The following is a 14,439-nucleotide window of genomic DNA, read 5'->3' on the forward strand; positions in this document are numbered from 1 at the left end:
AATCCACCTCCGTATCACATCCTTGCATCGTATTTTATATAGCAGCACCGGTTAATAAGCTGATAGCTAACTAAGCAACTAACTCTTTCTTAACCGCATAGCAGCGCATCACCCTTTTTCTACCTGTTGAGCTCAAAGTATGTGCATGCTTAAAGTTTATCATAAGAAAAAGACTGTTGCCCCTCAGGGGTGGTTTCATCTCAGGTGAAAATACTACCTGTATGCACACATCATCGCAGAGAGTACCGTCTTAATGAAAATATTTCGCCCAAGATGATCACCAAATTGTCGTCTAGACTAATGCTCACGAATGAAATGGCTTATTTCCAAGATATTTTTGGACTAACGAAGAAACCCCCAAAATTAAAATTCACCCGAATTCCATGTCCATACATATCCGGCACGGTAATAAATGTAACGGAATCTTGGTGCACCTTAAACTCCAGCAGCTGAATAACTTTCTCAACTTTCAACCCTTTTTCATTACATTTTATAAACTTTCAAGTATTGTTTTAGGTCTGAGATTCTAGCTAAAAAGTGTGTTTGGTCGCTTTTTCGTGGGTGTGAGGGTACATTGAGTAGTAGTGAGAACTTGACCTCAATGGACTGATGTGCTGGTATTTACAACGTTAGACGAGATACAATTTTTAAAGTCGACTCATGGTGGTGATTCCTGAAACATGCAGTTATTCCTTGGCTGCAGTCTCTAAGAGCGAGGCAGGAATGCCGAAAATCTTTTAATTGAATGGCAAATAGTTGATTCGAATCTCATCATTCGTTCATTGTGTGAAAGGATTCAGGCCGAATTTATTTGTATTTATTGGGCAAAGGTTTAGCTCTAAATACATAGATAAAAAATTTTATTGTACGCGAATTGACAGACTATCAGCTGAAAAAAGAGGTAACAAAGGGTAGTATTTAGTACATAGTTATTTGAATAAATGTGGTAGTGAACAGTTAACGAGTTATTGTGCAATATCTGAAATAATGTGGCTATAATTTTTTTATATTAAGTTTTTAGTTTTTAACAAATTCTACATGCATATGCAAATAGTTTAATTGTGTTTAATCGGTGTGCATTTGATTGAGTTTGACAAGGAGAACGTGACATGTAAAGTGAGTGAGTGACTATGTAAAGAAATGTCATTGTTCATTCGTACGTAGGGAGTTTTTAGTGACGTTTTATGCTATAAATCAATATTAATACTTTATTAGTTTGCGCTACTATTGCAAATTAAGTGGAGTTTTGTTCGTTAAGGAATTTGATATAAGAATTTCTGTAAAATTTTGGTAAGCAAATTATAAATTTTTGATACATACAGACAAAATACTTTGTAGCTTTTAAAATTTCCGTAATGTTTCCTATCTGTTGAGGTGGGTCAAAAATTTCCGGAGCTGCTCTTGAAATAAGTCTTTTACTGTCCGCTGAATATTTTTTGCATACGAAATCCAGAAATTTTGACCCAACTCAAAGTTACAGAAATTTAAAAAAAAGTGCATCAGTTTGCTAACGGCGTAATATTCATGACTTTATCTCATACATATTTTTGCAGTAATTCCATAAAATTTCCCCCGATTTTAATTTAGTATTGTGTCCGCTGAATATTTTTCATATAAAATCCGGAAATTTTGACCCAACTCAAATTGAGAAATGAAAAGTTACAGAAATTTTAGAAACGTACATAAGTTTGTTTTCTAACTGCCTAATATTCATAACTTAATCTCATACATTTGGCCGTTATTTTCCATAAAGTTTCCCCTCAAATTTATTTATTATCAATGATAATTTATCATTAAGATTTAAGACACGAAGCACGAAATAATGTTCACGAAATGAGTTTCCCACGGGCATTTCATTTCTTTCTTATTTTATTTCACTAACTGCAATTTACAATTTAGACCTGTTTGGACTGCTTCTCCTTTACTTGGTGTTGCTTTATTGCTTGTAAAATAATTACAAAAAGTATTATTGCCATCATTAGAATTTTTAGCATGCATACATACTTAGTCATCCTATTTTCTTGTTATATTGTTCGTATCAAAATTAACTTTGGCGTTTTTGGGCCACTGAATTGACAGGTCAATAGCACCCGTAAAAAAGAATTCGCATGGTTGATTGCACTATACGATTTTTATTCATCCATCAACCATGAATCTGGATTACGTAAAGATTTTTTTTTTGCAAGTATTTCTCACGTAAAAATGCCTAAAATTAGTTTTTCTCATAGACAATTAGACTTTTAGTCTCGTCCAAAATATGTATTTGATTATGTGTAAACATGTAAAAATGCAACGATACACGGTTAAAAATCTGGTAGTTTGAGATATATACTTCGTACCGGTATTATTTTGGTAATAACTTTCTACCGAATTGGTAGTAATTTGTTTCTGCCTGGTAAATTTTTCATTACCGCGACATTACTGAACGGAAATGCTCATTATTACCAGTGCCGGTAGAGTCATATAAATATCTATGTACTCCGGTTAGTAATGATTTAATACCAGTTTTTCTAAGAGTGTATTTACATATAAAAGTGGAAAGCGTTTTAGCATCGAATTAACACTTGCAAATTTTTATAACTCATTTCTTCTCATCAGTGACCGCGGAAGGGTGTGGACAGAGGGACAATGTCCCCACGGTTATTCGATGTCCGCATCATCTCCCCATCTTATATAAACCCCTCCCTCCCCTATCCTACAATGTCAATGTCCCCACACCTTCCGCGGCCACTGCTATACAGTCAAGGGGATGAAAAATGGTCGTTTTTCGCCCATGCAGTACAGGTGTTGAATTGAAAAGTGTTCGATTTTCCATTGTGAAATAATTCATTGTAGTCAATTAGTCATTTTGTTGGGATGAGTTTGACTTGACGAAGAAAGGCAGAGATTCAACCTGCTTTGTGCTTAATTCCCCTTCATTTCATCAATTCACGATCTGTCTGTAATGCGAAAAAAAGATTGCCTTTGCCCAATTAAATTGCTGACTTTTGTTTCGAATGTGTGTACGTTAAGAAGGCAAATTGCTCTTGAAAAGGAAAAGTTTGGTCAGGCAAAAAGTGAGACGATTGGTTTGGTATTTGTTAATTTCTTTCTTTCGCTCGTGGTCTCGGTCGCTGAAAGGTTGAGGAGATCTTTGTCTGCTAATTGCACGCTGTTATTTTCACAATAAAATTATTTGTATTACACACAAAAATAAAATACTTGATTTAGGCAATTGTTTTGAGTGCTACTGTTCCGTTGGGCTTTCCAAATTTTAGGTTCGAGCACGAGTAATGAGCATGAATAATAAATAGTGCAGAGTTTAAATGGGTTAAAAGTTGAGATTTTTTGAAAAATTTACTGGCTGGTTTTGGTTGACATTTGGCACTTTTCCCGAAATTTGGTTAGAATTTTAGTTGCGATTTAAAATTGCGGTAACATTATTATTGCTTGTTCATATTTGGCGTGGGGCATTGCATACTTAACCACCGGTCAACAGTGACCGCAGAAGCTGTGGGGACATCAACATTGTAGGATAGAGGGGATGGAAGGGTTTATATAAGATGGGCAGATGATGGGACATAGAATAACCTTGGGACCCTCTGTCTCCACGCTTCCGCAGCCCCTGCATCGTCCAAAAGTATAAATTCATGTAAAAAAAAAACTATTTTGTTTTTTGCAGCCATTAAAATCTCTGAGATTGAATCGTGAATGAATTTGTGAATGAATTATTTTAAAACGGAAATTCATGTTGTTGCTGCGAGGCGTATCTATATTTCCTTCTGTTCTGTTTTCATCAATGTTCACTTCATTTCATAGGATAAACTGGTTGACCAATATATTTCGTATTGGCCTATGTACGTATATCGTAGAATTACTTATTATCCATTCATCTCGTATTCTCTTCTTGCTTAAGAAGTGAACAAACCTGAATATTGAAACTATGAGTAAGAAAGAAGAAATACGTATAAGAAAAGAAAGGAATTTAAATGTCCACTTGATCATTTTCTTGGTTCGTTGGTTGGTTTTGCTTTGTGAAAGCGTTTGTCTACCACACCACCAAAAATACTAATATGAACTTATACATGCAGAACAGAAAGATGGGAATTACACCTGGGCTAAGACATCAATTACAGGACAGACTCAGCATCAGTCAGTGGCCGCGGAAGCTGTGGGGACATTTGGGGGCATTAACATTGTAAAATAGGGGTTTGTATAAGATGGGGAGATGATGCCGACATCGAACAACCGTGGGGACATTTTCCTTCTGTCCCTACACTTCCGCGGTCACTGTCAATGCATACATACTCCTAGATTACAGGACAGACTTGTATCAGTGGCCGCGGAAGCTGTGGGGACATTAAAATTATAGGATGGGGGAGGGACGGGTTTATAAGATGGACAGATAATGCGGACATCGAACAACCGTGAGGACATTGTCCCTCTGTCCCCACCCACTCTTCCGCGGCCACTGACTTTCTTGCATACATACTCCTTCTTGCTTGAAGCTTGGATCCTGTTTCTTCTCTAACTGATTCACAATAGGTGATACTTTAATTGTATGCAAAAAGTTGCACGTTTGATGGGATGGCAGTTTGTATCGTCGTATGCCGTGTGTGATGCGATTATTATTCTCGAAATACTGTAAACACCGTTACTTTTACTTATACAGTGTCCTCCTCAGTCAGACGTTAATAAATCAACAAGAAATTGCAGCATTACGTTGTTGTATAGGTCGCAAATTTGGGAGGCGGCTGTAGGCATGAATGCTTCATTAAGAAGGAAGGAAAGAAATTGATATGCGTGTAATAATGAAGATCGACAGTGGCTACACGCCATCATTTGCAATAAATAAATAAATATGTGTGTATTTTTATAAGGTTTTGCAGTTTTTTATGCAAATTTAGATAGATATGTAAATTTGCATAAACAATTTTTTGTGTGTGGTGTAAACAAACCATTTATTTTGGTATAAAAAATTAATTTGATCTGTTAAATTTCTATTTTAGGAAGCCCCTGGAGGGTTGATGTTTATGAGAAAAAGGGGGACGCACTAATTGATGAGGGAACAATGGAGGCTCGTCATACGGAATCCGGAGATTTGATGCTTATTCGGGGAGATTCTGTGAAGGTATTTAAAATCTTACATAAAATCACTATTTTATTATATGCCATTTTACTTATATGAATTATTTAAATAAATTAAAGCACGTGCGATTCGGGAAAAATGCAGTTTTTGAAATAAATGCGCCCGGATTTAGTAGAGAAGCTGTCGATGTTAGTGTACTGAGTAAGTTTGCGACTTAAATATGTCCGCGCATTGGCGGCGGAAAGAGGGGGACATTGTCCCCACGAAATTCAGCAAAATCTTATCTTCCCTCATGTTAATAAGTTCAATCCCACAATGCCAATGTCCCCACATGTCCGCCGCCACTGTATCCACGTGCCCTATGCGACACGTGTCATCAGAGTACATATTTTACTTAAAATGATGTATCCCAGGTCCATCCAGGAAGCCATTGTCGTATCGTTTACTGGAAGAAGGGAGTGGCCAATTTGTCCTTGAGTTCATCCCCTCAGACGTAGGGTCACATTACGTCGACATTAACGTTGCCGGGAGAAGATTATCCGCCGTGGCGAAGGTTTACAACTCATCCGAAATTAAAGTCTTGGACGTATCACCGGGCGTTGTGGGACAAACTGTTCAGTTCAAAGGTGAGTTGTTTGACTGCATTTCGAAACAAGTCGTAATTAATATCTCATTTGCATTTTTTACATCAGTGGATGCCAAGGATGCGGGGGAAGGTCAACTAGAAATTTCCATAAATGATGGCGAGCTTCCTAATCAAGTTCGCGTCCTGGGAGGAGGCTGTTGTCTGGTGTCGTTTACACCCGAACAGGCCAAACCACACGCCATCGATATCAAGTTTAATCAGGAGACGATTCCAGGATGTCCGATAATTTGTCAGGTTGCGGATACGAGACAAGTTGCTGTTTCTCTGTCTGGGTTGGAATTGAGGTGGGTGGAGCTATCTATTTTAATTTGTGTATTAATGTACGACTCTATTGCTAAAATGGTCAAAATCAGAACATTTTTAAGAATTTCTTAGCTCTGGGAATTTATTTTAAAATTCTGAAAGACAGTAAGTTGATTAGTAGAATAGCGTGGTTTTTAAGCCAGTTTCGACGAGTTCCAATTTATCTGAAGGCTTCTTGAGATCTCCTCCTTCAAAAAGTGTCAAAATCTGGCGTGTATATTTTTAAAAAATTGGCAATGACCTACTCTACAAATTTATCGTTCAGAATTTTAAAAATAAATTCCCAGAACCGAAAAATGTGCTGATTTTCACGATTTTGACCATGATTCATCAAGTCCTACATACGTTTACACACTAAATTGTAGCGAAACTAATTTTTCTTCCCATTTTTCAGCCCTGTCCACCAGATATCTAGATTCCACATTGCCGTCGATGGCTCCAGTTCAGCAGAGTTAGCGGTCGCAGTGAAAGGTCCGAGCGGAGACTTGCCGGTAAGAAGTTATCAACTATTTTGCAGCCTTACGAATTAAATGACTAAATCCTGAATTAACCCCACAGGTGAAAGTCTCGGGGTCAGTGAGATCTGGTTTTACAGCCGAGTTTACTCCCATCGAAGTCGGACCGCACTCCATAACGGTTCATCACAACGGAGTCCCAGCACCTGGAACACCCTTCACATCAAAAGGTAATTTTACGTGCTTATCAAAATGATAAGAACATAATTTAATTTAAAAAACAATTAAAAATGACTAATTTGTGTTCTCGGTGTATAGCTTACGATGCCAAACGCGTTTATGTGAGTCCCGTCCCTCGAGGAGCGTTGGGCAGGAGCATTCAATTTACCGTGGATGCTAGTCAAGGTTAGTTAATTAATTATCTGACGATACAAATCTCATTTTACGATGATTATAATGCATCCATTATTATTTGCATAGCTGGAGAAGGGAATCTAGAAATTACGATAGGTGCCAGAGGTCGAAACGTCCCAACGCAAGTTCATCCTCAAGGTAATTAATTTCGAAAAAAGTGGGACAGTTAGCTGACAGTTAAAATTATTACGTTACTAAATATATTTCAGGTGGGGCCAGATTCAACGTTTCCTTTGTCCCACTTGAACCTGTGGACCATACCGTTACTGTCACTTTCAATAAGGTAAATATTTCTGTTAAAATATAGCAGGTAATAATTTTTACTCATTTTAATTTCTTATTTTCAGGAACCTGTACCTGGTGAGATTTTCTTGCAGATACATAAACGAAATCTGACATTTTAAATGAGTCTAAACGAAATTTTGGAATTAATAATTTATTATAGGTTCGCCATTCATGGCCACCGTTTCAGCCGACCCTGGTCAAGTGGTCGTCAGTGGGCCAAGTTTAGCAGCGACGCCAATCGGGTAATAATATTGACCACGGAAAGCGTATAAAAAATAGGGAAAAACATCCTTAAAAGTTGTTAAAGGTTAAAATCTGTTAATCTGCCAGATAACCTCTCAGATTTTTTTGTCTCTATTTTTTTGAACAAACTGTAGTTTCGAAATTTCTGTATGCAATGCCTTTAAAAAAATTATATATTTTGTCTACACGTGCAAAAATGTATGAATTACAGAAAAACGGCACACTTTGCTCTTAACAATGTTCACGGATCATTAGACGATGTCGAAGTTTCTGTTGAAGGTACGTTTGCCCACTTTACATATATTTTTTTGCATTTTTCGCAACCCACGGCTGCTTCGAGTTTGCAATTATTGTCACCTTCAATCACTCTATTTTTAATGTGCGAATGAATTTGATTCATGATTATTATTGGCATGAGTGAGTTTGTAATCACTTGCTTTTATTTTCTTGTGTTTCACAGGGCGTCATTCTTCTTCTTCTGCGACTTTTCAGTACAGAGATAGACGATACTAACACACTTATATTTTTTAGCAAACTTACTTATACACACACACAAACCCCTTATTTCACATTTTTTGCACATTTTTTTGCACAATTATGTTCTTTCTCTCTCTCTTAAAAGTGTATATTATAATGTTATGATTTTCATCAGTGTTCTTCTGTCCTTATCGTAAAATCGTATTTCATTTGATAAGATATGTATGATATGTATATGCGTCTAAATTAATGCACGTGCCCTTCTCTTTACTATGTTTGTCTTACGAGGTGCAATTTTTTCGCACGTTTTCTCTTTATCTGTACTTACAAATGTTTCTTCCACTTTAATATGCAATTAGCAAACCTACATTTTTAAAATGTCCGTAACTTTCCGTCCGTATTTAATTTCTGGAGAAAATATGATAAATGTACTCAAGCGTGTGATTTCAACATCGACTCCGGAAATTTTGACCAAATTATAAAAAGGAAATTTTAAAAACGTAGGTTTCCTAACGTCCTACTTTAATACTTGCATTTCAAAATGCATGCTTATGAGCTTTTTGTGCCGTACTGCTTAACGTTTTAATTGTATTAATCTCAATCCGCCGAGTATTAATGTTCTAATTAATTAATGTATCTCACTCGGTGTATGTGTTAACGTCGGTTGTGCGTAAATCGTAACTGGTTGCCATATTTAAAACTTAATCGAACTGACGTAATTATTCCAATAATCCTCTCACGGTTTCACATACATTTCCATATTTCTACACAAACAAGTTAACCAGATTAATTTAATCAAGTCTTGATTGATAAGTAATTTCATGCATGTATGATTTCAAGGTGAACGTATGTTTACTTACAAAATGAGGATTTTTTTATATACCTAATTTATCCACAAACTATCTAAAAAATATTTTAATGTCCGTTTAATTTTAATTTACATACAAATTTATGGAAAGTATAATAATTTTAAATAAAAAATAAACCAAATCTAAATCAGCAACACCTTTTCTCTTAAACTTTCTTTCAAGTGGCCGCGGAAGCGTGGGGACAGAGGGCTAATGTCCCCATCATCTTCCCATGTTTTATAAACCCCTCCCTCCCCTATCCTACAATGGCAATGTCCCCAGATGTCCCCACGACTTCCGCGGCCACTGTTTCTTTCAACTACGAAATATATAAAAATTCGTACCTCAAAGTTACACCAAAAGTACTTTTACGCACACTGACTGACCACGATTTTTACGCTTTACGATGATATCTAATACGAACCAATTAGTGACGATATGTGGACATTTTGCAACACTTTTTTGCAGGACCGGGCGCCCTCATCGTCCCCACGCAGGTACTGGAACGGGGGAAAAACCTTTTCGGAGTGGAATTTAACCCCAAGACGCCTGGCGAGCATAGGATCACTGTTTCCATAAAAGGCGTCCCCGCCTCGGGGTCACCGTTTGCTTGCAAAGTTTACGACGTGGGTTCCATCCGGGTGAAAGACACGGAGAAAGGGATTGTCGGAAAGCCTGTGACTTTTCTGGTCGAAACGTCTAAAGCTGGACCCGGAAATTTAGAAGTGACCGTTAACGGGGGTCAAGTGCCAACTTCCGCCCAAGGTAGTAGATACAGAAGTAAATTTGTTTAATTTTATGTGGGCTAAATTTAATTCAATGATTTTTTTTAATTCAAGCCCAAGGCAGCCATACTTACGCCATTTCTTTTACACCAAAAGGTAGGAAAAACGTGTTTTCTGTATCACCAATGTTTCGGGTGGGAGTACCGGCTTGCAAGAAATGACCACAAGAAAGTGGTTTCTTGCGGGGAAATATTTTACCCTGCAAGAAATGCAAGGCGCACAAAACTACGTCCAGTCACTATAGTTCATACGGCGCGTGGCTATACATATGGCGCATATTTCTCGCACTTTCTCCCAATTTCTTGCACCTCGCATTTCTTGCATGGCTTGCTTTCTAGTCCAAGAAATGTAGCAAACCCGCAAGAAATGAAACACTGTGTATATCACACAACCAATATACATTCATTCATATATTATTCATTCATTCATTCATATATTACTCATACATTCATTCATTCTAACATTTTCTTTTTAAATTTGCCCCCCTCAGACGCAAAACCGCACATGATTGAGCTCCGATTCAACAATGAAGACGTTCCCGGAAGCCCTTTCCGTTGCGAGGTTATCGACGCCTCCAAAGTGGTCTTGAAGGGGGACGGATTGGAGAAAGTTCCCGTGGGGAAAAGAGGTAAAATAAAAACGAGTCTGGATGGATTGATCTATAATGTGCATAGCGTTGTCAAAAAACAAAATTATGTATTTACTTTTTAGCAACTTTCACCATTGAGCCCGAAGGAAAACCAGGCTTCCCCGAGGTGAAGGTTACTGGACCGGCCAAAAACGTGGTCCACTCTTCAATTCAGACTCCATCCGATAATAAATTTTTGGGAGAATATGTGCCATTGGAAGTCGGCGACCATACGGTTGACGTGTCGATTGGGGGAGTGGTTGTTCCCGGAAGTCCATTTTTAGTGAAAGCCTACGATGCAAGTAAAGTCCGAGTGACCGATATTACACCGGGAATCAGGGGAAAACCTGTCTATTTCTCGATTGATGGTTAGTAAATAATTACCATATTTTATTATGCAAATATTAATAATAATAAATCCTTCTCATCTTTTTAGCATCTGGAGGAGGTGCCGGAAATCTTGAGATTATTGTTTCCGTTGGGGGAAGAAATGTCCCCAATTATGTACAGGCCGAGGGAAATGCAAAGTTCAAAGTAAATTTTAGACCGCAAGAAGCCGCACCACATTTCATTTCTGTGAGATTCAATGGAGAATCTGTTCCAAGTAAGGGACAACAATTTATTGAATTTCATAAATACCATGTTTCCCTTAGAAAAAAAACACATTAGACGGTCAAAAGCCAGTCAAAAGTAGTTTTTGACCACCAGCTAAATAAATAAGTGGCCAGTGTCCAAAGGTGTCTAAAAGTGTCCAAAAAGAGAAGTAGGACACGTTTTTGTCCCAATAGTGTAGAAATTTGCTCCATGTCGATCAGTTTTGGACAATTTTGACCACTGTCCAGTCCAAAATGATTTTTGACCACAGGCCAACGCCGTATTTTACGCGCCACTGCAGATAAACCTGATTTCCTATTTCTACAACATTGAGGCGCGCGGCGCTGAAAAAGACCTAAATTTCGCAAAATTGGTCTGCGTTGACCTCTGTTTTTGAACGGCAAAAGCGAAACGCTGCATAAACATTCTATATACACAATTTTCAAATGCTGACCTTCTCTCTCTCTCCAGGCTCACCATTCGCGTGTCGAGTGACCGACACCGAAAAAGCAACTGTGACCGGTCCTGCGCTAAAATCTGCAGCAGTAAATCAGCCCGCATCTCTAACGGTGGACCCACAAGGGGCTGACGTCACTAATTGCAACGTCATGGTGTTGACCCCTTCACTTCTCCATCTCCCCATCAACATTACGGGAGCCCTGCCAAACAAGGTACAAGCCGGGTTTACGCCGACGGAAGTGGGACCACATTCAATCACCGTGTCGTTGGATGGAGAACCAATTTCTGGAAGTCCGTTTAATTGCAATGTGTACGATGTTTCGAAAGTGCACGTGAGTGGGTTAAAAGCGGGCGGAATTGGACAACCGATAACCTTCACGGTGGTAAGTTAGATAATTTACTGCCAATTACATACTTTCGCTTGTACAATTGACTCATCACCAAAATCAGCACATTTTAAATCATTTCTCGGCTCTGTGAGTGTACTTTAAAATTTTGGACGACGAACCAGTAGAGCAGAGTGTTGTTAATTTTCTTTTTAAATATACACTCCAGATTTTCACAGTTTTTGGAGGATATCTTAAAATTAAGAAACCTTCAGAAAAGATTGGAACTCTTTGTAACTCAATTAAAAAACCTCACCGTTAATCAACTTACTGACTACGAATTTGTGGTCCAGAATTTTAAAATAAATTCCCAGAGCCAAGAAATGCTTAAAGATGTGCTAATTTTGACGATTTTATCAAACCATAATTATTTTTCAACATATTGAATATTAACAGGATGCCTCCACTGCGGGAGAAGGAACGCTCGAACTCGTTGTCACAACAGGAAAGCAATCTCTGCGAGCTGAAGGTACATATTTGACCAATATTTTCTTAATAAGCGATGGTTTATTATATTCAAAAATATTTTATTGAGCAATAATAACACTGCGAAAATCAGATAGGAGGATAATTCCTCCCGCTCATCTCCTCCCCCTCGTTTGCTCCCGCCCAACCCCTCCCCGCTCGTCTCCTCCCGTATACATTTTCCTCCCCGCAATATCTCCTCCCCGCTGATCTCCTCCCGTATACATTTTCCTCCCCGTTGTGTCGCTTTTCCTCGGTATTCTATTTTGTCTGACTACCCAATGTTATAAGATCCGAGATTTGGGTCCGTTCAGATTAGGTGGCACGGTTTTGGGGATTTTTACAAATCTTCAAATAATTATGAATATCATCTACAAAAATATATATTTCTGTCTTAAATTTTGATTTGAAAGTTTAAAACCGAAATTTTACCGTCTCCCACCATGCAAGCATATGCATAAAGTTGATTTTAATATGTCTTCTGAATTCTGCATATTTTGGTACCAAAATGTTCAAAATCAGACAATTAAAAAGTTTTTCCTATGACATTTTCAAACTATGTCCATGCTAAAGTTTCCATGCATATATTTATCATTTAATGATGCACACATCAAATTATTGCACGTTGTAAAAAGAAATGCCTCACCTAAGTTTGTTTTTGATTTTTTTTGTTTTAAATTATGATGATATGGAAACTCGTAATGAATACCCTCAATTATTTAAAAAATCGTCAGAAACATGTCACACACTTTGAACGGCCCTAGATCCCCTATCTTGAATATATTGGGTAGTCAAACAAAGTTGAATACGGAAGGAGGAGACGCAACGGGGAGGAAAATGTTTACGGGAGGAGATCAGCGGGGAGGAGATAGTGCGGGGAGGAAAATGTACACGGGAGGAGACGAGCGGGAGGGGTTGGGCGGGAGCATATGAGGGGGAGGAGATGAGCGGGAGGAATTCTCCCATCACCCGAAAATCACATATTTTTCTGATTTTAGTCAGTGCCAGAAGTCGTGGTTTGTACGACGTTACATTTATCCCGCAAGAAGCAACGACTCATTTTGTCAATATAACTTTCAACGAGGTTGGTTAATTTCTGAATTTCGTAATCATTTAATTGTTGCATTATTATAAAACATAATTATAATTGAACCTTCATTTGAAATCAAGAATGATGTCCCTGGATCACCGTTTGAATGCGCCATAGAAGAATCATACTCCACCGTGAACGGGGGCTCTGGCCTGGAATTGGAAAGTATCAGTGACTCCTCTTTACTGCAACACGGCATAATTTCGACCGGATTGGACCCCGTCATTGCGGGAACGATGGCATACGTCGATCTGGAAAAGAGGGGGTCAGGAACCCCCAAAGTTTCCGTGATTGGTCCGGATGGAGCGAGCACGCTCAAAATCAAGACACGCGTCCTTCCATCGGGCTACGTAAGGGCAGAATTTACCCCGGATCGGGTTGGCACGTATGAAATCAATGTCTTGGAAGGGTCGAAGGCCTTGATGCTGCCGAATCCGTTGCGAGCTCGGGTTTTTGGTAAGTACAAAATTTGATAATATTTTGCAAGGAAATTAGTGATTATAAGAACTCTTTGATCATGTAGATCCATTACTCGTCCGAATTCGAGATAAGAAAGAAACTGCCGTTTTGGGACTTGATTATTCCTTCACGGGTACACATTTAATTATAATTTTTTAACCAGTGTTTCGGGTGAAAGTAACCACTTGCAAGAAATAACGGGAAGAAAGCGGTTTCTTGCAGGTGAGTATTTTGACCTGCAAGAAATGCACGGCGCGACAAACTACGCACCATACTTCCTCCCGCGCGTGGCTAGACGGCGGGTATTTCTTGCACTTTCTCCCAGTTTCATGCACCCCGAATTTCTTGCATTTCTTACTTTGCAGTGCAAGAAATGTGGCAAATCTGCAAGCAACGAAACACTGAATTTAACTAATAATTTAAATTTCTGTGTCTGATTTTTGATTTGATGTCTTCCAGTTGAAACGGCCCGATCCGGACTGGACCTTGAGGCTGGAGACTTTCTCGAAATCCAAGTAAAAGCAGGCTTGGGAAATGTGCCATGCACCAAACGGGACTTGGGCAATGGAATGTTTGCCGTTAATTTTAAACCCGTGCTGCCTCTACTTCATCGAGTTCATGTTTTAGTTCATGGCTATAATGCGAAAGGGTGTCCATTTGATATCTTAGTTTCGGACGAAATCCATGCAAAGGACACTGTCGCGACTGGATCTGGGCTTTATTTAGCGAGAGCTTCACGTTCAGCAGGATTCACCATTATGACGAAAGGTAATTAAAACTAGACGTAAAGATATGCAATCATCAGTGACCGCGGAAGCCGTGGGGACATCTGGG

At 38.6% G+C, this 14,439-nt stretch overlaps 1 protein-coding gene across 3 annotated transcripts in view; it reads left to right on the top strand.

The window, feature by feature from the left end:
• LOC110856313 (filamin-A) overlaps nucleotides 1-14,439 on the top strand; it is a 35,578-nt gene that overhangs the window by 16,410 nt on the left and 4,729 nt on the right. For all 3 annotated transcript variants that reach the window (XM_022104796.2, XM_035857029.1, XM_035857028.1), the window contains 23 exons: nucleotides 4,989-5,110; nucleotides 5,188-5,269; nucleotides 5,482-5,694; nucleotides 5,761-5,998; nucleotides 6,412-6,508; nucleotides 6,576-6,702; nucleotides 6,791-6,877; nucleotides 6,953-7,024; nucleotides 7,096-7,169; nucleotides 7,234-7,246; nucleotides 7,332-7,413; nucleotides 7,626-7,693; nucleotides 9,208-9,504; nucleotides 9,579-9,620; nucleotides 10,015-10,152; nucleotides 10,236-10,520; nucleotides 10,589-10,756; nucleotides 11,218-11,588; nucleotides 11,988-12,060; nucleotides 13,055-13,140; nucleotides 13,227-13,602; nucleotides 13,670-13,738; nucleotides 14,065-14,373. In XM_022104796.2, the coding sequence (XP_021960488.1) occupies nucleotides 4,989-5,110; nucleotides 5,188-5,269; nucleotides 5,482-5,694; nucleotides 5,761-5,998; nucleotides 6,412-6,508; nucleotides 6,576-6,702; nucleotides 6,791-6,877; nucleotides 6,953-7,024; nucleotides 7,096-7,169; nucleotides 7,234-7,246; nucleotides 7,332-7,413; nucleotides 7,626-7,693; nucleotides 9,208-9,504; nucleotides 9,579-9,620; nucleotides 10,015-10,152; nucleotides 10,236-10,520; nucleotides 10,589-10,756; nucleotides 11,218-11,588; nucleotides 11,988-12,060; nucleotides 13,055-13,140; nucleotides 13,227-13,602; nucleotides 13,670-13,738; nucleotides 14,065-14,373 (3,489 nt within the window). The remainder of the gene's footprint in view (nucleotides 1-4,988; nucleotides 5,111-5,187; nucleotides 5,270-5,481; nucleotides 5,695-5,760; nucleotides 5,999-6,411; nucleotides 6,509-6,575; nucleotides 6,703-6,790; nucleotides 6,878-6,952; nucleotides 7,025-7,095; nucleotides 7,170-7,233; nucleotides 7,247-7,331; nucleotides 7,414-7,625; nucleotides 7,694-9,207; nucleotides 9,505-9,578; nucleotides 9,621-10,014; nucleotides 10,153-10,235; nucleotides 10,521-10,588; nucleotides 10,757-11,217; nucleotides 11,589-11,987; nucleotides 12,061-13,054; nucleotides 13,141-13,226; nucleotides 13,603-13,669; nucleotides 13,739-14,064; nucleotides 14,374-14,439) is intronic.

This window comes from Folsomia candida, unplaced genomic scaffold (genome assembly GCF_002217175.1).
Source record: "Folsomia candida strain VU population unplaced genomic scaffold, ASM221717v1 Fcan01_Sc015, whole genome shotgun sequence".
In the NCBI taxonomy this organism is placed as follows: domain Eukaryota; kingdom Metazoa; phylum Arthropoda; class Collembola; order Entomobryomorpha; family Isotomidae; genus Folsomia; species Folsomia candida.